Source organism: Penicillium antarcticum (assembly GCF_028974205.1).
Source record: "Penicillium antarcticum strain IBT 31339 chromosome Unknown utg000009l_segment0_segment0, whole genome shotgun sequence".
Lineage (NCBI taxonomy): Eukaryota > Fungi > Ascomycota > Eurotiomycetes > Eurotiales > Aspergillaceae > Penicillium > Penicillium antarcticum.
The window spans coordinates 2,465,780-2,492,874 of NW_026695307.1; the positions used below are offsets into that span (position 1 = coordinate 2,465,780).

Below are 27,095 nucleotides of genomic sequence, written 5' to 3' on the forward strand. Positions count from 1 at the left end.
GGGGACTTGGCTGTCCTATTGGAATTCATTCCCAGGTGTCAATCCATGGGTTTGTGAGGGACTTTGTCGCCATCATTGTGACTAGATGTTTAGATCAGGGGAGGGGTTGGGCTTGTTCTTGCGGATATTTTATACGCCCTGGTCAGCTCCAGCCCTAAGTCGGCGCAACTATTATACGTTCCTATGTTGTTGAATTGAATCTGGATAGTCTATAGCTGTGATTAGTATCATAGAAACTGGCTTCTCTTGGCTCATATACTTAGTGAACCATTTTGGTCTCAATAACAAAAGTGTTCCTGGTGTGCATAGACTCACCGGGTTACTCGGGTGAGGAAATGTCATCCGCTTGAGGCCCTGGAGCGGGATGTGATGTCCGCCTCCCAAATTGGGTCTCATTTCATCATTTCTATGGAATCATTGCAGCGGTCTATAATTATAGTTTTACAACGGTGGTTCGGTGTCTGCATCACAAAATAATAGATATTAGATGAAAGTATGTACAACAGATAACGCAATGAACAAAGGCTATTGGAAATTTGGCTATGGATGCAAGCTGTTCGTGTTATCGCTGTAAAAGCCAAAATTGAAGCAGAATAACGAAGCAATGGTCTTAGTCTTGGAAAATACCCCATTTTATGTCTACCCTTTTAATTTGTGAATCATGAATCGTGTCAGTGTTACCAGGTACCAATGTTGGACCACCGAGGTAGGATATAGTATCCGAGTTCGAAGACCAAGTTCGGGATTAGTAGATTGCGAGGGGGTTACGCCAGCCAACCTCAATAACCTTTACGGCGGTGCAACATGCCAGACCAGCCGCGTAGCAGACGATAGTGAATGTGATCAGACCCCAGTATGAACCATTGCAGCGCGATAGGATTTCACCGGCGATGGGAATTCCGGTCAGAGTACTGTGGCGAACATATGTTAGTTGTGTGACATCACAGATAGAAAGTAAGATAAGAATGGACTCACCCGAAGCTGACAATGGTGTAGGCAGTAGCGTAATACCGGCCGTAGTTTTCGGTCTTGCAGAGTTGGCCGACACAGACAGGCGTCAAACTGATGTTACTTCCACTGGAGAAACCGAAAAGTGCGGAGTATACAATCAGTAGGGCCATACTACTCCCCGCTGGAAGCCACAGGCAGGCATTGCAGAGTAGGCAGAGCGCTACTGTTGCAATAAGGGTGTTGAAGCGACCCAGGAAATCGGCAAAGAAGCCTGGAAGCCATCGGCCAAAGAATGAACCGGCATTCAGGATGGCGATGATTTGATAGGAGAACTGAGTTGAGAACCCGTGATCGAGAGCGTAGGATGAGATATAACTAATCGGCACGAAGAGACCCCATTCGATGAAGAAGACACTAGCAGTCGTAAATGCGAACCGAGAATCGCGGAAGATGCGAAAATCAGGGAGAATATTCTCCTTGGAGAATGGCTTCTGGGGCAGACGAGATCTGATGAGAAGGTTTGCGAGCCCCAGTACAACCAAGCAGATCAAAGCAACAACCCGGGTCGCCCAAGCCCAGCCAATCTTGGGAAATAGGCTTTCCAAAATCAAAGGAAAGGCGATTCCTCCAATGGAACCACCGGTAGCAGCCATTCCAGTTGCGACTCCACGTTTCTCATAGAAGAAATGGCCGATCGCCGAGATGGCCGGGGTGAAGATGAGAGAGGCTCCGACTCCACCCAGAACACCAATAACCAGCATGAAGTGCCAATATTCAGTGCAGAAACCAACAAGGATGATCATGGCCATTTCAAAAACGGAGCCTGCGAATACGAGGAGGCGTGGGCCACGTGCGTCGAAAATAGGACCGATTTGTACTCCGCAGAAGAAGGTCAGGAATGCGAACATTCCAAAGATCCATCCAATACTTCCAGCACTGTATTCTTTCAGCTGATGGGTTTGGATATAGGCTTGGAAGGTGGCTATGGTGTTGACCAGCCCAAGCGACCCAAATAGGCCGAGGAAGCTACCTAGCACTACCAACCATGCTTGGAGGCCACCCTCGGGGTAGGTGTTGCCTTCTGCATCCGTCGTGACGCGACTGACAGGGTCTCTTTGGGCTGATCTGTGAGACGGGGCCACTGTAGATGCTGTTCGGTAGACTTCATCTTGTGTGGGTTCTCGCTCCGAGGCGTGGTTGGTCAAGTCGGTTTGGGCATGCTTTTCATAGTCTGTGCCTTCAGCTTTAGTCTGCTCTTGATCCACGCTGACAGTGTTCTTTTCAGTAAGGACCGTCTCGGTTGCGGCAGTGGTCATGATATCAGGTCCATGGTCGCCAGACTTGGTATTGGCGGACCCAACATTGGTGGACATTCTACGGAAAGAGCCGATGTATAATTCTCCGCGTTTTCTCCACGTTGAAGGTGGCTTGTCTGAGAGTTGTGAATCTGGGGGATCTGGGGTGAGGTTGAGATAAAGAGGGGGTCGGTATTAGCAATCGAGACTTGGAGTCATATGCAAATGCAATGGTGAAATTTTGCGCGGAATGATTCCCATTGGTGTTAGGGCGGCTTCTGGTCCTCTCTATTCCTCTCTAGTCCTCTTTGAGGGTGTTGGAAAAATCAGATCGCAAGTTTATTGGCAGCCGCCGAGTGGAGTGGAGCTAACAACATCGGGCAGGTCCAGCACAGCCAAGACAATGTATACCTAAGCCAATGACTTGGTCTTTCACCGTATTTTGGGATTATGACTCATGGAAACTATATCCTTGAGCTTGAGGAGTTCTCAGGATCTTTAGGGATGCTATCTTACGGTAGGTCAAGATATCTGAACTTAGGGCTACGCTATAGACATAGTTGGCGGGTTACTACATGCCAGTAACACTGAGCTGGCTACCCTTTGTCGTTTTCTGGTATTTCAGTAAAAATTGTTAGAGCTATTATACAGTGGAAAGATAAACTAGTCCACCTAGCATCTCCATCATCATTATGGCTACTGCATATCCCAGACTGGTCTGGATGAGAAAATATATAACCAGTCAATCGACGAAGAACCTTCACGATAGCAAGAAAAAAGATGAGTAAATGACTGCTAAACTATCTTGCATCACATAGCATAAGAAGATCTACTAAAAAGAGACATCTACGCATAGGTGCTCGTGATAATTAATTTCAATGCTGACAGAATTTGTCCGGTGTGGTAGTTTTGGAACATATTTCATTTTGAGCTGGTTCCTTCCATCGAACTGGGCTTGTGGTTTAGTGGTATAATACTCCCTTAGCATGGGAGTGGTCCGGGGTTCGATTCCCCGCGAGTCCATTTCTTTTTTTGATTTTTTGCTTTTACACCCATTATATAACGAAATAGACTTGACAACTTTATTTTGCTCATTAAAACAACACAATCTGCTACTCTATGTCGTTATCAATGAGTTACATTGATTCGGTGAGCGCCGAGGCTTAGATAACGCAACTGCCGCAAACGGCCTATACCCTTATCAGTCCCATGTACCAAGCCTCACCAGCTGATCGCAGGCGAACAAGCATCACTGAAAGCTTGGCATCATATTTCAATCCTTAAGCTGCAGGCACAGGCATAATCATATTCAGGTACCATCTCCCACGAGGTGGTTGTTTTGGCGACCTCGGCCGTTCCCGCTCCCCGCATTTTCAATGGATATAGTCAGGGGGCGACATGATTCGGCCATCTTCAGTGTATCTGGATGAGTCACCCGGTTATTACGAATATTAGATCATAACTATCTCAACAAAGAAATCAGACATATCCGCCACCAGGCGGTTGCTGCGATCCGGTTGTCCCAAGCCACCGTCAGGCAACCTCATACACTTCGATTTGCATGATGGAAGTGGAGGCTATGGTGCTTAACCGACGGCTTAGTGAGGGGATACACAGTAATCGAGCCAATTGAAAGCTGTATTTGCTCTTCATATACAAGCTTTACTATCTCAAATTAAAAGATAACCGTCGTTCTAGCCGGAATCCGTCGCTGCTCCGACCCTGGTCACATCTGTGCATAATCCCCTCAATGCTGCAAATAAAGTGGTGACGATGCATGAATCATTTAACCAAACAGCAGTCTTGCTGAAATGAGAATTATACAACCAAAAATGTGAATGAAAAACAAAATAGTGGCAAATTAGTAGACTAACAGACAAACAGCCGTCTCCGGGGTTTGGCCACAGACCCCGCCGAAACCGATATCAGTGGGGAATCACAGTCGACAGGGGCCGCGGAGGCGTAGAAGAAGCATCAAATAGTCCGAAGCTAAGCAAGTTTTCCAATCTTCCAATCACCTTCTACCAGTCCTGGGGTATATAGCTGTGCTTCCCCTCACTCAAATGACCGAAAGAACACTCCACCTCCCTTTTAATTTCTGATTCGGGCCCTCCAAACAGACCCCAGCAGAATGTTGCTCAAATCAGTATTGACACCTGCACTCCTGGCCCTGTCACTGGGCTCGGGTGTCGTGGATGCCTCCAAGCATGGCAAATTCGGACAAAAGGCACGCGCGCCTCAGGAAAGGGCGAAACGAGCCATTGAGGCTCGGAATGAGGAGAATTCGCATCCTAAGAAGGATTTTCGCTTTTTGAGCAAGCATACTAAGCGTGGGTGCTAACCCTCGATGATAAGTCCAGTCAAGTGGAACTAATGGATCTTTAGCTTACTTGGTGGACTCCCTACCCGATGTTCCTTTTGATCTCGGCGAGATGTACTCTGGTTTGGTGCCAATTGATCAGCATAATGAGTCTCGGGCGCTGTTTTTTGTTTTCCAGCCTACAATCAATGAGCCTGTTGATGAAGTCACTATCTGGCTTAATGGTGGCCCTGGATGTAGTTCTATGGAGAGTTTCTTGCAGGAGACTGGTCGGTTTTTGTGGCAACCGGGTACTTTTGCGCCCGTTGAGAACCCTTATGCTTGGGTTAACTTGACTAATGTGCTGTGGTGAGTATTCTACCCTGGATTTAAATTGTGGATTGGTTGTTAAAGTCGTGAAGGGTTGATCAACCTGTCGGAACGGGATACTCAATTGGTACCCCAACTGCCGATTCTCAAGAGGAGACTGCGCAGGACTTCATCAAATTTTTCAAGAACTTCCAGAAGCTTTTCGGAATCAAGAACTTCAAGATATATGTCACTGGAGAGAGTTATGCCGGAAGATATGTGCCCTATATCTCCGCTGCCATGCTGGATGAGAAGGACAAGGAATACTTTGACCTTGACGGTAAGTGATGATGATGCCAAGGACTGAACCTTGTCTGACATATCTCAGGTGCATTGGCATACGACCCATGTATCGGACAATTCGACTACGTGCAAGAAGAAGTCCCCGTCGTGCCTTTCGTCCAGCAAAATGCCAATCTCTTCAACTTTAACGAATCATTCATGGCAGAGCTTGAGAAGAAGCATAAGTCCTGCGGATATGAAGAATTCATCGACAAATACCTCACCTTCCCACCACCCGAACACCAACCCCCGATGATCTTCAACTACACCACAGACGCTGACTGTGACCTCTTCGACCTAGTCTATGACGAAGTCTTCCACATCAACCCCTGCTTCGACCTCTACGAAATCAACCTAATGTGCCCCCTTCTCTGGGATGTGCTCGCCTTCCCCACCTCACTAGACTACCAAGCCGCAGGCTCAACAGTCTACTTCGACCGCGCAGACGTAAAAGACGCCCTCCACGCCCCAAACATAACCTGGTCCGAATGCTCCAACGAAGCCGTCTTCGTCGGCGGCAATGCCGGCCCCGAACAAGAAGGCGACATTTCCGCAAACCCAATCGAGCACGTCTTACCACAAGTCATCGAAGCTACGAACCGCGTCCTGATTGGGAACGGTGACTTCGACATGGTTATCATCACGAACGGCACGCTCATGGCTATCCAGAACATGACTTGGAATGGTCATCTGGGATTCCAGGAGAAGCCTTCTACGCCTATTGATATCCAGATTCCTGATCTGCTGTATGCTGATGTCTTTGCTGAGAATGGGGCTTCTGAGCTCGATGGGCCACAGGGTATTATTGGTGTTCAGCATTATGAGCGTGGTCTTATGTGGGTTGAGACTTATCAGTCTGGTCATATGCAGCCGCAGTATCAGCCTCGTGCTGCTTATAGGCATCTTGAGTGGTTGCTTAGACGGACTGAGGACATTTAAGTGGGGTGTATCTAAGTTGGAGATGGTGGGAAGATATATATGTGGATTGAGGAAGGGGTTGAGTACATAATGGATATTAGTATGTCATTTTTTGCATACAAATCAGAATCAGTAATGAAATATACAAACTTGTATTTCCGAGACAGACCGCAACTTATCTAGGGATGTAGATCGTTGTTATCGTCGCTTAACCTTTACCCCGGATATAGCCACGGTATCTCCATGTGGTATTGACTTCCCGGTATTGGCTAAACGTGCATGGTTTGTAGATGTTTCAGTGCACCGGGAACTGTTGATTGTTTCCCAATTTTCCTATCACACATGTTGAATCACTGTTGTGATTGATCAAAGTATCGTCGTTTGGCGATATCACAGCCACCGGAAATTGCCTGCCGCTTTGAGTAAAGTTATCCCTCCCGGCAATGTCACAGATATCAGAAAATAAGCAGTGTATGTAATTTGTTTACGGAGCCATGTTGTCATCTACTCACTCTTTGAATTTCCCTCGACTAGAGGTTTCCATGCAAGTTTATCTCCTGCTTCTCCCCCGAGTGGATCCCTTCCCTTTATGAGATGGAATCTTTAGTCTGTGAGAATGAAGTGTAATGGATTCATACATGGACATATGCATCTTAGAGCCCGTTGAATTAGTTGTTCCTGAATTGACCAGGTGACAGTGCAGCAGTGGCTCTATGAATACGAGATGAGAAATCTCCATGAATCATACTTCAGCTGGGTAGTAGAATCGACTGTACAACCCTTGACCATTGCTTCCAATGTACGAAGTAATGTAATACGTCGACGAAACTGGTCACACGAGCCTCACATTGCATAGTAATACATCCATACGAGCCCACGCGATCAACCCTTGCGCAGTTGAAGACTGCCAAGATCAAAGGCTCCAACGAAAAGGTAGGTGTCTTAGCCGTACACCAGCAAAACCGCCACTCAGAAGGCAAAGCCTATCCCTAGTGTAATATTTCCCAGTTTACATGCTTGACATACCAGCCCATGCCAAGTCAAAAATCCCAGTGGAGATGTATACGTACAGTACTGGGTATTGCCGAGGACTCTCCACCTCCACGGGGAGAGTCATGATCTTATCAGCAGTGTAATTTATAAGATTATACTTCAACATAATTGGACAAGAGCAAAACTAGTCCCATCCAAATGCGGCATAGATACGCCCTCGCCAAGCCCTAGGCGCTTTGGGCGCTCAGGGATATTCAAAGCTTTTGCATGCTTGATCTTCCTGTTAGGGCTTGGATTTACAGGGGTTCATGCTCGTGTGGTATATTGCGGTCATTGTACAGTAATCTACAATGATATAATTGAAGATCTGGAGACAGGAAAGCCAGATAGAGTCCGAGATGACGTTGTAAGCACGTGGACCACATTGCATCCGGCCTTGATGTCCTACATGAAAATGGTCTTGCGAAAATTTTCCTATGTGGATCGCGTACTACCAATGGGAAATTGGTGTCGCGAGTTTGTTGGGGGTTCATTGGTGCTACCATTCGGGCCCTTGCGTATGATTGTTAAACCCGACTCACGGCCGACATCTGTTGAATTCCAGATGAGCTTCCTAATGCAATCCCATGATTCCATGAAATTGTTGCGGCCAGAGAGAGAGAGGCTGAGGCTGAAAGGAATGTTGCCCTTGGTGGCGCTCAACTCGGGAGAGGCTCGTGCCACCAAAGGCTAATGAGCCCCTAAGACGTGCCGTCAGCCACTATACTCTAGTCATAGTCTAGCCTCTCATGATATCTGACTAAGTCAAGTTTCTCTCTCAATTTAACCGCAAGTAGCCCGAGGACAACCGAGTGGATGTTGTTACTGAACTATGGAAAACATGTATGAGTACCCCAGTTCCGAGCCAGTCCTGTATTGTTACATGTCACAGTTCCACCAACTTTACACACTAGGCCCAATCGGGGAATATGGTAATTTAACTGACTATATACAGAAGAAAGCAGAACCCACCTTCTTTCTTCTTTGTCCACTTCCCTCTCTGGTTCAGCTACTCTAGGCTTGCCTTACCTTTCTATCTATCCTTTCATCTGTGGTTCACATCCTCGGAGTAATCACTCTGAGAAAGTCAAGATATCTGTTTCCAACGAAGGCCAATCACTCCCTTCAATCCGATTCCGCACTTCAGTAGCAAGCGATCTTGCATCACCTTGGCGGCAGCAATATACCGGCATCGACAGCGAAAGCGACAATTTCAAAGCATCCATAGCGATTAGCCCAGATCCAGACCAGTCCTTGCGCCAACTTCGGTCTCACGACAGAACATCCCCAGAACTCAACAAAAAAAGACCCGATTGCAACATCTCATATCCGTAGACTCGTCTTAACTTGCCAACTTTGAACTTCCCTTGCGAAACTCGAACGGACTAGACCACGCGACCAACTCGACAGATAGCAGCAATTCCCGCAGGCGATTTTTCCCGATTTCTTTTCCAAAGCGCCATTTACATAGAATCATCATGGGTCTCGAAAAATTTAACCCGTTCAAAAAGGACCGCCAGAACTTCCCGGGTGTCGTTATCCCGCTGGCTGGTGCCCCCGCGCATAGCCCTACCCTCACCGAGAAGGACGACAAGGAAACCAAAAGCTTGGACTTGGCGTCTTCTTCCGAGAACGGCGCTGCCGGCTCTCAAACTGGCTCTACATTGACTTTGGAAGCCCTCCGCGCAGAAATTGAGTCCGATGTTGCTACTGCGACTCATGACTCGGCCTATGATCGTACGTTCTTCTCTCCCGTGAGCTCTATGTGCGCTCCCGCCGAAGTTTCATGTGACTTGATTCTTGGGGGTTGGGCTAATTCAATACAGGCAAGGCGAAGGTAATCAACAGAGCTTTGCAGGATATTGGCATGGGCCGGTATCAGTGGCAGCTGTTTTTCCTTTGTGGGTTTGGTTGGACTGCGGACAAGTAAGCTTTCTTCCTTTCTTTTTGCTACAATCAAATTACTAACATCTATCTTCTAGCCTCTGGCTTCAGGTGAGAAATGATTGTTAGATCTCACGTGGATTGAACTAATCATGTTTAGGGAGTTGCCCTAACTTTGACCCCCATTTCTTACGAATTCGGTCTCTCCAGTACATGGGTGCGTTTCACGACCTGTGCTCTGTTCTTGGGTCTCTGCATCGGTGCTTCATTCTGGGGTATTGCCTCTGATATTGTTGGCCGTCGTCTTGCTTTCAACACTACACTATTCCTGGCTGGTGCCTTCGGCCTGGCTGCGGGTGGTGGCCCTACCTGGATTGGGTAAGATCTCCTATAGAACAACAGTATAACATTTTGCTAATCGAAATTCTAGAACATGTGCTCTTTTCGCTTGTCTGGGTCTTGGTGTGGGTGGTAATCTGCCCGTCGATGGTGCCCTCTTCCTGGAGTTCTTGCCCTTCATCTCCGGTAACATGTTGACCATGCTGAGTGTCTGGTGGCCTGTCGGCCAGCTGATCGGCAGTCTGCTTGCCTGGGCCTACATCCCCAACTTCAGCTGCACAGGCTACGAGGGCTGCACCAAGGAGAAGAACATGGGATGGCGCTATCTGGTGCTTACTCTGGGCGCCATCACCTTTGTCATGTTCATCCTACGGTTCTTCTTCTTCCACCTGTACGAGTCTCCTAAGTACTTGCTCTCTCGCGGCCGTCAGGAAGAAGCCGTCGCTTCCGTTCATGGCATCGCCTACAAGAACCGCACGCAGACCTGGTTGACCAACGAGATCCTTAACGAGATTGGCGGATACCCCGAGGCCCAGGAAGAGAAGGCCAAGCTAAGCTACGGACAAATCATTGGCCGCTTCTTCTCCAAGTTCTCCATGGAGCGCATCGGCCCCCTCTTCGCCAACAAGCGCATGGGCTTCAACACCGTCTTGCTCTGGTTCTGCTGGGCCACCATTGGCATGGGATACCCCCTCTTCAACGCCTTCCTGCCCCAATACCTTGCCACATCCGGCGGTGAAGCAAACTCCAACTACATCACCTACCGCAACTACGCCATCACCTCCATCGTCGGTGTCCCTGGCTCAATTCTGGCCTGTTGGACCGTCGAGATCAAATACATTGGTCGCAAGGGCACAATGGCAATCGCAACTCTTATCACCGGAGTCTTACTGTTCTGTTTCACTGCCTCTACAAACTCCGACATCCAACTGCTGTGCAGTTGTCTTGAGGCCTTCTTCCAGAACATCATGTACGGTGTCTTGTATGCCTACACACCGGAGACCTTCCCTGCACCTAACCGTGGTACCGGCACTGGTATTTCCAGTTGCTTGAACCGCATCGCTGGTCTCTGTGCTCCCCTTGTGGCTATCTATGCCGGCAGTTCAAACCCCAACGCGCCTATTTATGCTTCTGGTGCATTGATCCTGGCTTCGTTTGTTGCTATGTGTCTCCTTCCTATTGAAACTCGAGGTAAGCAGACGCTGTGAGGATCATCACGGCCAGTGTGATTCATTCAATGCCCGAAAGAATTGCGTGATACACCAATAAAAAACATACAACAAAAGAGCAAGTGGCAAGCAGATCTCGCCACGTCGACATCCTAATCGCGATCTGAACGAGACCAATGGATGAACAGAGGTGTATACTGCTTTCCACCAAAGATCCGCGCCAGACGGAGTGTTGACGCCGACACTTCTTCCCGTCTACAATCGGTCCAAGGGACCTTCTTCGAATAGAAAATTTTTCCCTATCAGATACGAACTTTGTGATATTTGTGAACATGTACGATTACTACCCTACATATTTTCCATGATTATGTTATATTATTCGATTTGCTAGTTATGGTTATGATGATTTACGTGTGTATCATGAATGCAACCCATATTATCAGAGTTCGAATTCTATTTCTAGCTTCTAGTACTTAGCAATTCGGATATCACATTCCTTGCCAGACGCCCATTTTCCAAGGTTTTATTGTGATAACTTATGACGTAAGAACCATCCATACCCAGCCAAGGAACCTTGAAACTTGCAAGATGAAGGAAGTACTTTCGACTACAAGAAGGAAGCGAGAACAGTAAAGCAGGCAATAAACGGATATCCAACTTAGACCGTAAGAGAACCAGACATGATCTTGCCGCATTAGTTCAAGTCAGAAACGCCAAAGAACAATACGAAGAAAGATGTTTAAGAAAAAAAAATAGAAAATCCTTAACAAATATGTAGACCCTATGAAATGATAGCAAAGAGAGCAAAAACAACTCCATTCCAGCCCAGGCAAGCACCACAACTCATAGAACACGAAGAAGAAAACCGCACATCCCCCATTTTCCAATCGAGACCACAGAAGCATGCAGATATTCTTCGCCGGGTAAAATCCTTAACGCGCAAACAGCTCGAAACCGATGAAGTCAAAAGGGGAGAAAAGAAGATAAGAATGAAGATAAAGATAAAGAGACAGTGCCATGAGAAGAAGATAGGGTCAACTCAGAATAAGAAGCGAAGAAGAAAATATGAGAAAAAGGAGATCCGTAGAGAACATGAACATCGCTCATAAGCAAGTGCTGGAAAAGTTATGAAGACGTCAAGAGCTTAGCCCTGAATATTTGTATGTTCTTGTCTATGCCACCGGCTGATTACGACGGCCACGCTTTTCGAGGAGAGTGGCGCCGTCGAGGGTCAGCTCGAAGGGTTGTTGGGGCTTGCGCATTGTGCTCTTGGCCGCTGAGGCGACGTTAGCATCGTGCATGCCGTAGCCTTGGCGGGCTTTCTGTTGATGGGGAGCGGCTCGTGCTTGCGCAGCGCTGCTCTGGTTGCTGAGATTTGTCGAGCGGAGCTTGGCTTCCATGCCAGCCATCTCGCCTGTTCCTTGGGCCTTGGCTACCTTTTGTGGGGGCTGCTCGCCTAGGCGGTGGCTGTATTCTGGTTCGTCGTCGTAGTCTTCGTTGAGGGCGCCGAGGGCCGATTGGAACCCAGCTGTGCCGCTGCGGTTGGAGTTGCGCATATTGGTGCGGCGTTTGCCTTCCTCTTCTTGTCTGTGGACTGCGTAGCCAACGTCGAAGACCTCGCGGAGGTTGAATGCGCCGGGGGATCGGAAGTCCATACGGCGGTCGGATGTTACGGAGGGCTGGTCGAGAAAACGGGCACTGGCGGGTTGGTAGGGGCCGTGCTCGGCGCTGACTGAGTCGAAGTGTTGATCCTTCTCCGTGGGTTGGAGGGGTGTGGCCAAAGGGGGAGCATCTGCAGCGGCGGTAGTCTCTTCGTCTGTGCCGCGGATCCAAGGGTGCTCGAGGAATTCCTTGATGGTATACCGCTTCTCGGGGTCGACGGTGAGAAGGTGGGAGATCAGGTCTTGGGCCGACTTGGAGATGTCGTCCCACCATGGTGACAGGAAGGTGTATTGACCACGTGCGACCTTCTCGGTGAGGACCTGGATACTTTCGTCGTAGAATGGAGGGAAACCGCAAAGCAGGGTGTAGAGCACACATCCCATGGCCCACATATCCACACTCTTGGAGTAGCGCTCATCCTTGACGATCTCTGGGGCCGTATATCCGACTGTTCCACAAGGGGTCATAGTTTGGCTATCCCAGATCACCTTGGACAGACCGAAATCTGCTAGCTTGATCTTGCCAATGCCACCTGAGCCCTGGCCAGGAATGAACTCTCCCTCATCTTCCTTATCTTCATCACCGGGTTGCTTGGGCTTGGGGTTTTTGGTGGGGACGTGGGGAATCGGGTAGAACAGGAGATTTTCGGGTTTGATGTCACTTGAGCAAGTGTTAGCTGGGTATCAATATCATTGGAGCGGGCCACAAACCGATGAACGACACCTGACGTCTCATGCAAATATTCAATTGCTTCTGCAACCTGAGTGATGACATGCCGACTGAGATCCTCGCTGAAGTAGGTTAATCGCACAATCTGATGGAATAGTTCGCCTCCGGGGCAAAGCTCGAGGACGATGTAGTAATATTGTCGGGACTCGGAAAAGTCGATCAACTTGGTGATATTGGGGTGGTCAAGATTGCGCATAATCTGAACCTCCTTGAGAATATTTGCTCGCTGGAAATATGAGTGTTAGCGATGAGAGAGGTGAATGAGGAACGTTTGAGGAACGTGGACAGGGCAGTTGATCTGAGGCGAGTCACAATTGCCACAGAACAGGTAGAGCTCGAGAATTAAAAATGCGCACCTCGGCCGCCTTGGGGACTTTTTTGACCGTGGGATAGTTGGGGTCGTTCTACAAAACATATTGGCGGTGTTTTCTACATGGACGGATTGCGCACCATGTAGTAAGGAAAGAAGCCAAGGAAATAAAGGAAAAGCACTGGTGTCTTACCTGATTGCTGTTCATTTCGAACTTGCGAACGACCTTGATGGCCACCTCGCCATATTCCGTTGTGCTATCCTTGGCGCGGTAGACATTGCTGAAAGCGCCATCACCCATCTTCTCCATCAGGATCCAGCGATCCAAACCTGGGTATTTGGGCATTTTGGATCGACTCAAATTTTCTTCTGCGACTAAGCGTTCAATCTCAGCAGAGCGATCTTGCCTGATCTGTGAGTCGGGCTTCTGCTGCGCATTGGCCCGGCCTTCCGGCCCAAAAGCTTCCAAGGCGGGCGAAAATTGGCCTAATGGCTGTCGCTGTTGCTCGGCATGAATAGTAGAAACGTCGGTGGTAGGTTCGGAGTGAGGAGTGACTAGGCGGGCCTGCTTGCCATGCCTAATGAAGTTCTTGATATTCTGTATCGTACTCATAATGCCGTAGAGAAGAATGTGCGACGGTGTCACAGAGGGGAGGGGGGGGGGTCGGAAAAGAAGACAGTCTAGATAAGAATCAAGAAGAGAGGAAGGAAGGAAGGTAAAAGACTTCTCCACCAAAAGGTCAACAGTGTCAAAAAGCAAGAAAAAAAGGGGGGAGAAATGAGGTCAGATATTTGGCGGGGGGAGAAGTCAACGCCTATGACGACGTGCGATCTTCGTGCGATGTCATCGTTGTTGCGGCTTGGCCACCGCCAAACTTGTTCGCTGTTTTCTTTTTTTTATATTACTTCGCGTTTGCGATATATCGCCTTTGATACTCTCATGACGGTTGCTAATATATTGAACTTTTCTCCGTCCTATCATCTGTGGGTATACACTCTAGCCCGTTGCCTCTCTCTAACCCCAGGTCTCACAACCATGTTGGTTTCCGTGACCGAATGATGAACAGCAATCCTGGCTTGTGTGGAGAATATACCGTCATCACCCGTTGCCACATGCTTGGATCCGGATTCGAATTGTCTGTTCGATATTCTATTGCTCTGCACTGTTCCTATTCGTGCGGACGGCTCCGACATTGGCAATATTGGCAGATTGGCATTACCAGGAGTGGAATGTGAAAGTCTGTTCCCAGATATCTGCATCCAAGCATGCGCAAGGAGGATATAAGAGATGAAAGCCACTTGTCTCAGGAACAAAGATTAAGGATTATCCACATGGCCTGTAGATCGAAGGCCGCCGTGCTCCGTAGAGACGTTAAAGAGCATACAGTTGTGGAGTGCATGGGCCAAGGGGAAATAGTATCTGCCTGACATTTGTGCATTTGATCTTCCTTATTGGTGTGCTGCTCTCCATTTTTCTCAGAGTTGACACTTGAGACGTGACCCAGCCACATACGAATATCGCCAATCTTCATTTTTCAACTCTCCAACTGTTTGACAAAGCATAGTCTGTACTAATCGCCCTTATCGGACTCGAAACTCGACTGATCGACTCCCTTGCATTGTGCAGAAACAAAGTCTCTTGTTTTAGATCCATCAACTTCCATCATTGGTCGCATCACTGGTCGCAGAGTGCTCTCGCGCAATGCGACCCTTGCGGACTGATTGAAACATTCCAGGTCATGATCCATATCTAAAGGCTAATTACCGCCGACGCGACCGTGGATTCCCATGGAAATGCCGGTGGAAGTGATGGGACTGGAGGATTCGCATGCACTTGAACGGCCGCTGTTGAGGTCTCATAAGGCACTCCCTCGGCGGGGCATAACCATACCCAGTATCGAAGTTATCCAACCGGTCTCGCCGGATCATAATGGGACACTTAACGCGACACCTGCACCACCCTTGACTCCTCCCGGCCACGACGTCGACCGAACTCCCCGGAAGATGGACTCGTCCCTGTCCGACCTCACAACTGGGATGTTGACCCCTCGCCGCGCCTCAAAGCCGCCGACACCTGAAGTGACACCTCCTCGAACGAACGCGAATAAGCGACCTCTGTTGAGCCAGTTTGTGCATGTTTCCTCATCATCGCGAGCCGAATCATTCCAAACGGCAAACGAGAACATCTCTTCGTCTGATGACATGGACACCCCGGGGCGCTCGTCTCAGACCACGACTCAGACACCGAGACAAAGAAAGCCATCAAAGCCACCGACCGCAACTGGGTCCCATTCATATTTCACCAGCGCGAGAGAATCTCCACTGGTTTCTCAACAGCCCAGCGACACTGAATACGAAACTGGATTCGAGACTTTTGATGGAGATTGGACTATGAACACGATGGATGACTCTCCCACACCAGCTGGGAAGCGAAAATCTGCACGGAAATATCCTCAGCTGAACGATCAGCCATGTCTGGACAATAATAGATTGGATGTGAAACACTTAGATGCGTCTTTGATGCGGGAGAAGAAGCTGCGAGATCGCGTTCATGGTGCGCATGAACTGACGAACAGTTCATCTATGGAGCGATTCCGTGAAGAGATCGGTTGGCCATCACCAGAAGATCCAACCAAACATGGCGATCCTGTAGCCCGTCCTTTGTCAGACATCTCGTCAACATCAACCGTCTCGGCGATGATCATCGACTCTCCCAAACGAGCCCAGCGAATGCTCCGGCATACTGAAAAGCGAAGCTCGTTGCGATCTGCCAGCTCTCCGATCACCCACTCCGAGCGTACCTCTTATGTGTCTCTTCCCGAATCGCAACATCGATTGGTCCACAAGCCCGCGCGCATTTCCGAACAAGGCTATCGAAGCGCATCATCAGGGAGGTCATTCTCGGCCAAGACTAGCAACAGCGCAATCAACCCCAACATCGAAACTATCAAGGTGGTGGTTATACCGGAGCGAAGTTCATCCCTCAACTCTGGCCGCAACAGCTTTTCTTCTTCTAAGCCGGGTTCTCAGCGATCGAGCCGTCGTCCCCCGACTACCTCGACTGGTCACGTAGACGTCCCACGACAGAAGAAACGTACCATGTCTGACTCGGTGTTCACACACTCTCGCGCGACTGATTCGAGAAGTCGTTCTATCGGTCGACCTGTCATTCCACCCCGAAGTTCATCGCTTTCAGCGCCAACGAGTCGGAACAATTCTCGCGCCACCTCTCTTACCTCAGCCAGTTTGCAAAGCCACAATATGGCCATGGATCTTGAAATGCAAAAGCGTCGTGATCAGCAGCCAGTGTCTCCGCCTCGCCATAACGTTCTGTCTTATGACCCTAGCGACTTTCTTGAAGTTCCCAACATGCATGCATTTGCAACCGCTGATGATATGACCTTGCATCCTCCCTCTTTGCCGTTCACCGGAGGATCAATCCCGTCGTCTTCGCCAGGGCCGATAGAAATCCAGGAGGCCACAGCTGTCAGCTTTTTTGCACACCACAACCGATCCCTGCTACTTGTTGATCCTAGAATGCAGTCGTCCAGACGTCCTCTCCAAGGGGTTGGAATCTCCAATGGTCCAGTCTATCTCCACACACCAGACAATCCAATTCAGCCAGGAATGATAACTGTCGACTCGCCGTTGAAGAACCCTCGCCCTCCACCCAAGCCACCAGTGGCGAAGCCTCTTCCTCCGATCCCCATACAAGAAGGTGAAAAAAGCTCGGACGAAAACAAAGGTCTCAACCGACGATGGAGCTCAGTACGTCGCACCTGGAACGCTCGCCCACGATCCGAATCCTTCAACACCATAGCACGATCATTCTCTATGAAATCAGCAAAGAACCGAACAACAGGAATGGAAATGGACAGTCGCCTATACCCCTTCTGGCGACCTCGTCCATTCTGGGAAGGCGTATCCGATTCTCCTAACAAGAACGGCTCGCCAACCCGCCAGCTACCCCAGAACCGAAACGACTCCTTGGTAGTAAACAACACTCTCGGCCTTCCCCAGCAGCGAATCATCTTCGACGGCCCGCCCGCGTACGCACGCCGCAGCCCAGAAATGAAACGCCTTTTCAACGGAATGACCAGCAACGGCAGCTTAGTCGACCCAAGCATTTTCCGCACTGCATCGCCACTACACCCATCTCGCTTCCGGGCCCTCTCCCGCTGGGGCTTGCGTGTCCAGTCGATGTCCTGGCGCAATACGCGCAACAGCCTTCGACGTTTGCGCCAGCGCCGTGAAGAGCGCAAGCGTGCCGTCCGAAGAGAAACCCTCAAGCAGAGTATCGGTGGCCCTGTCTATGTAGCATCCAGCGCTACTACCGGGGTTGCCGGGCGGCAATGAATGATGCTCTCCTTTCTTTGCTTTTGGCCCCTTGTTATGCCCGTTTCATGCCCAGGCCTGGTTGTGTGGTAAACACAACCTGACGATATCACGATGCATCTGGGAGTCACTTGCCTTTTTCTCGCTCTGCCTTGAAAATTTAAAATTCGCCTTGATGCCCATGACCCGGAGATCTATGCTTTGAAAAGAGATCTATGATGATTATGAAACATGACCATGAAACACGACTTTTGTGATGATGATAACGAACTTACTGCTTGTTACCCCCACTGCTTTCCTAAACTGCGTTGATTATTATTTGTCTCTTTTTTGTTTTGAATGTACCATCACAGTAGTTTATTCCTACGCTGAGCGTACGTATTTATCTTTTATCTTTCTTCTTGGTCTGTTCGTAAATTTTTCTCCGAGTAGAGCTCATCGTGTCTGAGATCACCCCCTGCGTCCGGAGTTGTGTAACACTGGGCGGTTTACTTAGGAATAATCTGACCATTCCAAGTATCTATGATCTCATGGTTGAAGCGAGATCCAGAGGGACAAACAAGGCAGCTAGACTATAATTGGCTCAGGTACCAGAAAGCGTGATCATGGATATACTTGACTATTGATTGATAATGGCAAAGCTGAGTAGACCAAAGATAACCTGAATCTTCTACGATGCTTGCCCAATATCACAACCACGAGGATGACCAGCCTTCTTTCAAATTGGACTTTTTCAAAAGCTACAAGTCACAACTAGCACATTTAACAGTCCTAGAGAACTCATTTGGGCATTAGCATGAGGGATAAATAATCCTGCAAAGGTCTCTCATTAAAGAGACAGTATAATGGATACAACAATGCAGAATGGTATAAACTAGATCATCTCTATCCAAAATAGAACAGCACATTGTATATAAGATATCACACCCTATGCAAAAGAAGACAACGCCCAGAATGCAAAACCATAACCACGACACAACACAAAATCTACTCAGCCCTCCTCAAAACAGCAACAACACACCACCTCTTCCGATTATCAACACTCTCCCCCTCTCTCTCAGGCATCCACTCCCGCCGAATCTCCCCACCCCCCTCCAACCGCTCAACAGTATCCCTCTCAAAGATCCTCTCAACAACAAAACCCCCACGCACAGCCGTCTCAAAGAACTGCGCGACAATAGGCCGCCCAGTGTGGAAGCCCGCAACAATCCACACCTTCCCACCAGGCGAGAGGAACCACTGCATAGTCCGAGTGAGGTTCTCATGCTGCTCCGGCATCCAGAAACAATCCGCGGCACAGATCCGGCTGAATTTCCCTTTATTGGCTGTTGAAAAGGGGTCGGATAATACGCCCCATTCGTGAGGGTGCATGCTTATAGCAGCGTTCACGGGAGGGTTTCGGTTCGACAGGTTGTAGCTTGTGTTGAAGGCTATTGCGCCGCTTAGGGCTGGGCTTGAGGGGTGGTCTGTTGCTGCAACTGTGGTTGCGTTTGCTAGGGCGCAGATTACTGATGGGAGGGCGGCGCCTAGATAGTTGTGTTAGTTCCTGCCATTCACAGATGCTGTAACGTTATACCAAAAAAGGTAAGACCGTGGGGCATGGATATACTGACCAGCTCCCAATTCAAGAACACTCTCTCCCCTAACCCCCCAAATCTCCCTTGCCTCCTTTGTAGCCTCGCTCTCTACCTCCCCCCTTGACAAAAGGCATATCGGCCTCCTCGACACCCTCGGCAACGACCATAGCAGCACTCCAAAGGAAATGCGCGAATAGCTTCCGGCCTTCGTCAACTGCATTGACGGTTCCGTCGTTTTTCTTTTGGCCTGCTGCTATCTCTTCGTTTCGGTTCTCACTGGAGCTTGGGTAGGAGGGGACCATTATGTCTAGGTTGCCATAGCGGGGGGAAGAATAGAGGAGGTGTTGGCCTGGGTCGCCGTGGAAGGCTGGGGCATCATCTGGGAAGAGGTGGCCGAGGAAGCTGCTGAAGATGTCTTCTTGGTCTTCTTCTTCGTCGGGTTCATTTTTGTTTTCGAAGTTTGGGGTTGGGACGGGGGCTTCGGAGGTGTTTGTATCTATGGTGGGATAGTTGCGGCGGGGGAGGGGCCGTAGGCGGGAATTGAGCATTGTTGGTTGTTGGGTTGGCGTTGAGATTTGTGGATTGGGATATTGGTTTGGATGGTGTTAGCGATCGTTTCAATGACGTCTAGAATTGAGTCAATTGAGTAGACCTGACCTGACTGGACCGTGGTGGGCAGCAATATTTTTGACTGATTAGATCTGATTCTGAACTGTTGTTTGCATTGATTGTAGTGTATGCATTGTTTGTATCCAATCTTGGATATTACATAAGATCTCCAGGTTTCAACAGGGCTGTCCCCATGAGTCACGTCATTTTAATGGGTACTGGAGAAAGTGAACTTTTTTTTGGTATGTATGTATTGAACTGCATTGATAAAAAAAAAAGTAAACATACAATAATGTACTCCGAAAATAATACATCGTAAGATCTACATTGACCAATGTCAGCTCAGGCACAAGAATGTGCCAGAACCAGATCAGGGGCCAAAAATAATTATAATGTGACTATGACTGTCGGAGTAATGATCCCCTCCCGCTATTAGCGTGCAAGAGGCCTGTTCATGCCCAGGTGGCTTTGACACTCAGCTGAGATATTACCTAAGAAGACAATTAGTTTGTATAATCCAGAGTAAGGTCAGAGTTGTCGAATCACAGAAGATTGACTGATACGGGTGTATCATCCGTTACTGGTTATCATATGAATCATCGCGTCACCTGATAGCGACTGACCAGTGACATCACCAGATCCACATCGTGGTCAGCTAGACCGGTCGATGCGCTGCAGGTGATCTGGTTAAACCGGTAATGAGTACTGGCGAGGTACCTGTGTCGTTTGTGTGCGGGCGACTTCTGATACACTACAACTTAGTGACTTGATTGGTACAAGGGTTGATCGACAGGCAACTGAATATTCACCCTCCTAGTCACTATATACCTAAGTAGGTAGGGAATGCCAAAATGATAGCTGACTAAACTGGCTTCAGCCTCGGTGGTTCCATGGAAATCATGACCGAACCAGGGCGCAATTCCCCTGTGCGGAACGCCATTTAGGAAAGTTGGCGAGTGCCAGGCCACAGGCCACAGTGGGCACTGCCACTGGGACAAAGATTCGCAATTGTGCCCTGCGACTTCGGCTCCACTCGCACAGTGTACTCTGTACAGTATAGCATAGATGCGATATAATATTATAAAGACTGTATATTGAAATATAATAGAGACTATAACGGAATAAATATAGAAAATATAGAAAATAAAATAATGTGCCCGGTGATCCCCCCCCCCCGCATGCTCAAAGGGAAAGGCCCCCGCAAACCTGAGCGATTTTGGTTCATACCGGACCTCTTTCTCCTTTCTCCTCTTTTTCTCCCCTTCCACCTTTCTTTTTTTTTTTTTTTGGCCCTTACTTCTCTCTCTTCTCTACTTTCTATTATTCCTTCTCGCTCTCGTTGCTATTCCAACTTCTCTCAACTGCTTCGGATTACTCACTCCGCGTCATTCCACCTCCTTTGAACGCCTCTCCGTGTCTTTGGGGGCTTCAATTCCATTGAACGCTTCCTCTACTCTCACCATGGCATCTTTCAAGGTATGCCCCATCGCCAGCTACTCTCGATTGAATCTAACATTCTCCCCCGGTAGGAATTGTCTATGTCGCGTCCTCTCCCCAACCCCAGCCAGCGATCCCACGCGCACTCCATCTCCCTCGGTGCGGTCAATTCACACCACCGTGTCACACGCCGCAAGAGTGTCACTACCGCTGCCGCCAATGCAGCCGCCGCCGTCGCTGCCTCCATGGAGGGCGGCGAGTCCACTTCGCTACCCATGCACCGCCGCAGCCTAGGAGGCCGCAAGGGACTGGAATCCGGCTCTGTCGGCAACGTGTCAGGTTTCAGCTCATACCTCTCCCGCAGTATCAACAGTCCTAGCCAGGAACCGCCGGTCGCCCGCAAGGGCTCCCCTGGGTCGGAAACCGACGCCAAGCTCAAGAACCGGAACCGTCGCGCCAGTGAAGGTGCCATACTGAAGACCGAGGGGAAGCGTGTCCCGGCAGACCTGCGTTGCGATCGCTGCGGGAAAGGGTATAAGCATGGCAGCTGCTTGTCCAAGCATATGTGTGTATCCCCCCTGCCGCTCGGCCGTCTTCTTCTTGCTCGGGATTATGCACCATGTCGGCTCTGTGCAGGTCGCCCTCGTGGTCATTCTATTCCCCCTTCGTCACAGTTCCCCTTCCTCCCCCTTATCTCGACATTTGGTTGACGTGCTATTTTTCTCATGGTAGGTGGGAGCACGACCCAGCATGGGCCGTTACTTCGAAGCTTCTCATCTCTAAGCACCAGCAGGTTCAACTGCTGGAAGCCGCCTCCGTATTGGTCACCATGAACCACGACGATCCCCCCGATGAGGCCGCCGAGTTGGCCGAGCTGGAGTCCGAACTGTCCTCAGGATCACCGGATGCCTCGTCAGAAGTGCGGGACGGAATCAGCTCTGCTGAAACTACGCCACCCCCGATGGACGAGGAGGAAGACGACGATTTTGAGATGTCCGGTGTGCCGGCTCACTGGGCCAAGCGACCCAGCGTCAGCAACGCCTCGGGCTTCTCTCGTTCCTACCAGTCGATTCCCTCCAGTTCGTACAATGAAAGCGCGCCGCTGCACTCCCCTGCCTTCTCCCACTTCCGTCACTCGAGCATCGACACCCGGCCCTCCACCGCCGACACGAGGTTACACGAGGATGATGAGGCGGATCTTGCCGCGGCCATCGGTCTGTGCAATTTCGGCACTCCCCGCACGGGGCCCGTTTCTATGACTCCCGATGTGCCGCCAGTGCCTCCACTGCCTGCGCGCTATCTCGACTCGAGCAGCCACCCGAACAACCAAAGCCCCCACTCGGCTCAGCCGCACCCCGCCGAGCAAGCCCGCCGAGATTCCGAGGCCAACATCTTCATTTCTCGATCACTCAACCCGTCTCTGTCATACAAGGTTTCGGATGAGCGTGAGGTCCGTACCACCGGCAAGGAGGCTCAGGAGTCCCGCCAGCGCCGCAATGCCGATGTGGACTTTGGCAACCGCTCCGCACCCGCCGACGACGACGACGATGGAGTCTTTGGCCGCATGGAAGAGTGAAGACTTCATCCATTCAGCGCCTTCAGTCACCGGGTCCTCGACCCATTTCACGATCTCATGTACGAGCTTGAGCGAATTTTTGAAACCTTCTTGTTTACATGTTTACGACCACCCAGAGAGAATAGAGCAGTGGTCCAGCTTAATCATTCTTTGCTCTTTTCTCTACGGCGTGAGCCCTTCTCGGGACCTTTCTTCGCCTTTCGAGATCCCATGTATCAACCATGTCTCCTTGGCCCGTTTTGTGCTTTATGCTCTGTTTTGTTTTGTTCTTGAACCACCCCCCCCCCCCCCCCTTAAATTGTCAGCTTTGTATGGCTGGCGCATATTCATCCTCATCAATATTCATACGCATTTGGATTAGTGTGTTTCGTTTGTCCTTTTCCCTTTTGGCTACTTGATTTGTCCTTTTCGCCTCGCACATATATACCAAACCAAACTCTACGATCCGCCCTTGATTTTTTATCACCCTGTGCATCTCGTCCGTTCTCTCCATCTCCGTTCTCTTTGCCTCCCTCACATTCTCTCCCCCGTCTCTTTTCGATTCCTCTCCATGTCTCTCGCCTCGGTCTCTCACTCTCGTGTACTCAATGATCCTCGGACGGGCTCACAATGAATATAACCCATGAAACTAAATGATCTTTACTATTGTAGTTGTAGATGGATCTATGAGAATTAGATTCGGTGGTGTGCTTTGGAGCAATTGATCACGTCGAGTCCATGAGTCTGGATTTAGGCGTAAACATATAGATCTTACTGCGAAATAACTGTATCATGTGCCTCAAGACAAATTGAAAACGGAACATAAGGAATTAGACATTTGACACTAAATCAATTGAATACCAATATTGTCAATTTGTTCTCATCTCAAATACAGAGTACAAGTAAATAGATATCAACCAATTAGGACGCAAGAAGGATGACCAAGTAGTAAGTCCGTCAATCAAAGCAACAAGCTAAAGCACCAATAAAGCGAATGTAGTATAAAATCGTCATTGCAACGCTCAACATCCACCACCACCCCCACAGCCTCCACCTCCACCACCTCCGCCTCCACCGCATCCACCACCACCTCCACAACCGCCTCCGCCGCCGCCTATAGGACATGTTAGTCTGATGCTTGATTCGATGGATTGAGGGTGGGAAGACTTACCACATCCGCCTCCGCTGCCGCCGCATCCACCTGCTCCGCCTAAAGGAATGAGAAGTCAGTATCTAGACATGATAGAGGGTGATGGTGAAGAACATACCACATCCACCTCCACTACCAAGACCACCACATCCACCAGCAGCTACAGCACCACCTTATCAAAGTCAGTACAGAGCAACCAAATATCAACAAAGAAGGCGAAAACATACCACAAGTCCCAGAACAACAATTACCAATAGCCCCAGAAGTAGTACTCATACAACCAGGATTACAAGCATAAACATCAGAATTGATACACGGATCCGCCATATACGGCGCATAAATCGGCACGAAAATCGGGAACCCAAACGCATACGGCATATAATAAGGGTCAGCAGCCGCATTCCTCTCCCGCTCCCTCTCCTTCTCCTTTTTCTCAGAAGAAGAAAGCGTGGAAGACTTTGATCCGGACCTCAACCGCCCACGTTTTTCAGCCCGTCTTGCAGCCTTCTGATAATTAGACCTGAGCTGCAAATAATTCACCGAGCCGCGGTGGTCAGCTGCGTACAGCGAACTAGGCCGGACGGCATTATGCGCTGAGATATGCGGGTTCTTGTTTGGGTCGGAGGAGATATCGGGACGATCATGTAGCGAGTCTGCGGCGTCGCGGGCGCGGGAGGCCGAGCCAACTGTGATAAGTCTATCGTAGAGGTCTGGTGTTCGGGTTGCCTCGCAGTACCAGCATGTACACTCGGAGTAGACGGCGCCGTTCGTGACGCGGCGGTAAGTCTTGCTGGTCCAGGCGAAGCCATCGGAGAGTTTATCCTCGTCGACTTTGTCGTCGTGGTCGATGAAGACGCGGATTCCTGCTTTTGTGGGGTTGCTAGTGCTGTAGGTGTAATAGCGGGCTGGAGAGAGTTGGTGCGTGTGCCAGGCTAGGTCGACGTCGAGGGTTGGGACGGCCATGTTCTTTGGGTGGTCCATCATTATTTGGAAGAAAACTTCGTATTTTTTGATTAGGCGGGTCATTGTTTCGTGGACTGTTGGCGAGTGTAGCCAGTCTATTTGGTCCATTTTTGAGATGAATGTTCCTTGTCGGATGACCGCGCCGACTAGGTCCAGTGCGAATGGACCTAGGTTGTCCCAGTATCTGGACATTAGGCGGCGGAAGTGGATTCGCTCTTCTAGGCGTAGACGTCTGACGTAGATGTTGCCGTGCGCTTCCATTAGGGCTTTCCGGTCGCGGAGTTTCGGTTCTAGTTCTTTGCGTAGGTCTTGGATATCTCTGCACCAGTCTACTCGGGGGTCCGTAAAGTTTAGTAGTTCTGGGCCGACGGCTTGCAGGAGTCGTGTGGGGAAGAGCGTGTAGTGGAGGCTTGGGTGCTTGTTGAGCTTGTTTGGTCCTTCGGGGATTCCGTGGAGGTTGGTGAATGAGCCGGGCATTGGGATGTCGGCGTGCATTGTTGCTTGGAGGTCTTTTCGGAATTTGGCGACCTTGAGTCGGCCGTGGTCGATTGTGTGACGGCAGTGAGAGCATTGTGTTTGGAATGAGTTGTCTGCATAGCCATCGCCGAATCTGAAGGCGTTCTCGATGGTCTCTCCGAAGAGAGCTTCTGTCCACTGGACAGTGACCATCTTTATACAACTAGGACATTGGATAGTCTTGGTAGGCGGGTCGTGCAGATTGTTCCATTTGATGTCCAGCTTCTGCTCGAAGATCTTCTGGGCCTCGTCAGAGACATTGAATTCCAGCTTGCGGTTGTCAATGCAGCTGTCGATGATCTCCCAGGGGAAGCCTGTCTTCCAAGTGCTCATCTTGCCATATCGGATACAATCCTCGAGATAATTGCGAGGATTCAAGCAATGAGCATGCCACACCATCAGAATATCTAACAAGTAAATTAGTCTGAGATTTCTGTAAATGATATAGTTCACTTACCGATCGGAGGCAGATTATCAGGACTCCATGCCACTAGAGTCTGTGGGTTGATGATATCCTCATAGTCCGCACTTTCCACATCACTCAAGCACGCGTTCTGTCTTGACCGTGGGAGACCAGTAGTCCACCATGCGGTATATCGATCAACCGCACGAGCAGTGTACACAGCCCAGCGCTTCTCGCGGATTCGGGCCCGCGCTTCATTGATCGACTCTGGGAATCTGTCGGCTTCGGCATCTTTGATACCAAAGAGCCCGTCATCGCCAGAGATATTCTCGCGCAGGTCTGCAAGCACAGCTAGGAATTTGAGATGTGCGATACATTCATCCCGACTGATAGACTTGGTATCGGATGATATCTTGAGGTTTAACTTGAACTCCGCAGATAGTTGCGCTTCTGGGTCATCTGAATATGACGGCGGTCGCTCACCGGAGCTAGTATCGCTTTGTTTGTCTTTGGACATTTTATCTGTTGAAACACCCATTGTTGAGTATAGAGAGAGATTCAGTCGAAGAGGGGAATGTGCTTTATAGCCCCGGATACCCCAGGCAGTTCATTTAGGGGCGTAAGCCTGAATCCAAGGAACCAAGGAACATCTTCAACGTGGAACCAAAGGACTAAGCCCTGCGAGGCTAAGCTTCTGAACTCGTTCGTATTTACCTCCGAGATCTATACACTCACTATGATTGGATACTACGTAGAGGCGAAGCTGGGCGCTGGGCAATGTCTTGCACTGCCTCGGCTACTTATGGAGAACGGCCCCCAAGGCATACCGACGATCATGATCTCATGGTCCCATGCAGGGCCTTCTAGTGTGCTTCGATGCTGTTTGTGGCAACCTTTACCATTTCCTATTCCCAGTCGGATTACAAATTCAAACATCACGTGTACTGTAACATCACCTCATCGCCATCACGTGTGTGTCACAACACGTGACACAATCTGCCCAGCTCTGAGTCAGGTGACCAATGCCCCTCGCTGACTCATCGCCGAGTCCCAGACGGCTTTCACCGAGAACATCGTTGTATGTCGTCAGTTGACAGGAAAAAAAGGAACAAGTACAACGTCAATTGTCCAACTTTGGCAACGTTCATTTTATTGAATACGATCGACCAAATAACCGATCATACCGGGATCCCGATCTCGACTAGGTCAAACGTCATTCAGCCTGGCTTCTCTCGGGCGATCGAGTGGCATCGGAGGAGGCCAGGCAACTCTGGAATCCACTGTGAGCGCTGATAATGCTTCAGTCGACAG

At 49.6% G+C, this 27,095-nt stretch overlaps 8 protein-coding genes across 8 annotated transcripts; 4 read left to right on the plus strand and 4 right to left on the minus strand.

Moving 5' to 3' along the window:
* Window positions 1-745: 745 nt before the first annotated feature.
* On the minus strand, window positions 746-2,324 carry N7508_009291 (MCT family MFS transporter; the record flags this gene model as incomplete). Its single annotated transcript, XM_058467354.1, has 2 exons — window positions 746-911; window positions 976-2,324. 2 exons carry the CDS (start codon window positions 2,322-2,324, stop codon window positions 746-748), a joined length of 1,515 nt encoding a protein of 504 aa, XP_058315200.1.
* A 2,053-nt stretch (window positions 2,325-4,377) lies between these two features.
* On the plus strand, window positions 4,378-6,135 carry sxa2 (putative pheromone processing carboxypeptidase (Sxa2); the record flags this gene model as incomplete). Its single annotated transcript, XM_058467355.1, has 4 exons — window positions 4,378-4,576; window positions 4,632-4,914; window positions 4,968-5,194; window positions 5,243-6,135. The coding sequence occupies 4 exons, from the start codon at window positions 4,378-4,380 to the stop codon at window positions 6,133-6,135; spliced, it is 1,602 nt and encodes a 533-aa protein (XP_058315201.1).
* A 2,489-nt stretch (window positions 6,136-8,624) lies between these two features.
* N7508_009293 (uncharacterized protein) lies at window positions 8,625-10,577 on the plus strand (the record flags this gene model as incomplete). Its single annotated transcript, XM_058467356.1, has 5 exons — window positions 8,625-8,883; window positions 8,973-9,072; window positions 9,129-9,141; window positions 9,191-9,408; window positions 9,461-10,577. 5 exons carry the CDS (start codon window positions 8,625-8,627, stop codon window positions 10,575-10,577), a joined length of 1,707 nt encoding a protein of 568 aa, XP_058315202.1.
* A 1,133-nt stretch (window positions 10,578-11,710) lies between these two features.
* Window positions 11,711-13,852, minus strand: N7508_009294 (serine/threonine-protein kinase; the record flags this gene model as incomplete). The annotated part of the gene is made up of 4 exons (XM_058467357.1): window positions 11,711-12,860; window positions 12,911-13,155; window positions 13,286-13,333; window positions 13,433-13,852. The coding sequence occupies 4 exons, from the start codon at window positions 13,850-13,852 to the stop codon at window positions 11,711-11,713; spliced, it is 1,863 nt and encodes a 620-aa protein (XP_058315203.1).
* A 1,181-nt stretch (window positions 13,853-15,033) lies between these two features.
* On the plus strand, window positions 15,034-17,595 carry N7508_009295 (uncharacterized protein; the record flags this gene model as incomplete). The annotated part of the gene is made up of 1 exon (XM_058467358.1): window positions 15,034-17,595. The coding sequence occupies one exon, from the start codon at window positions 15,034-15,036 to the stop codon at window positions 17,593-17,595; it is 2,562 nt and encodes an 853-aa protein (XP_058315204.1).
* Window positions 17,596-18,561: 966 nt separating this feature from the next.
* Window positions 18,562-19,699, minus strand: N7508_009296 (putative nicotinamide N-methyltransferase; the record flags this gene model as incomplete). Its single annotated transcript, XM_058467359.1, has 2 exons — window positions 18,562-19,100; window positions 19,222-19,699. The coding sequence occupies 2 exons, from the start codon at window positions 19,697-19,699 to the stop codon at window positions 18,562-18,564; spliced, it is 1,017 nt and encodes a 338-aa protein (XP_058315205.1).
* A 1,522-nt stretch (window positions 19,700-21,221) lies between these two features.
* On the plus strand, window positions 21,222-22,773 carry N7508_009297 (putative C2H2 finger domain protein; the record flags this gene model as incomplete). The annotated part of the gene is made up of 3 exons (XM_058467360.1): window positions 21,222-21,236; window positions 21,290-21,762; window positions 21,930-22,773. The coding sequence occupies 3 exons, from the start codon at window positions 21,222-21,224 to the stop codon at window positions 22,771-22,773; spliced, it is 1,332 nt and encodes a 443-aa protein (XP_058315206.1).
* A 1,001-nt stretch (window positions 22,774-23,774) lies between these two features.
* N7508_009298 (uncharacterized protein) lies at window positions 23,775-26,322 on the minus strand (the record flags this gene model as incomplete). Its single annotated transcript, XM_058467361.1, has 4 exons — window positions 23,775-23,866; window positions 23,924-23,962; window positions 24,130-25,788; window positions 25,839-26,322. The coding sequence occupies 4 exons, from the start codon at window positions 26,320-26,322 to the stop codon at window positions 23,775-23,777; spliced, it is 2,274 nt and encodes a 757-aa protein (XP_058315207.1).
* Window positions 26,323-27,095: the final 773 nt, after the last annotated feature.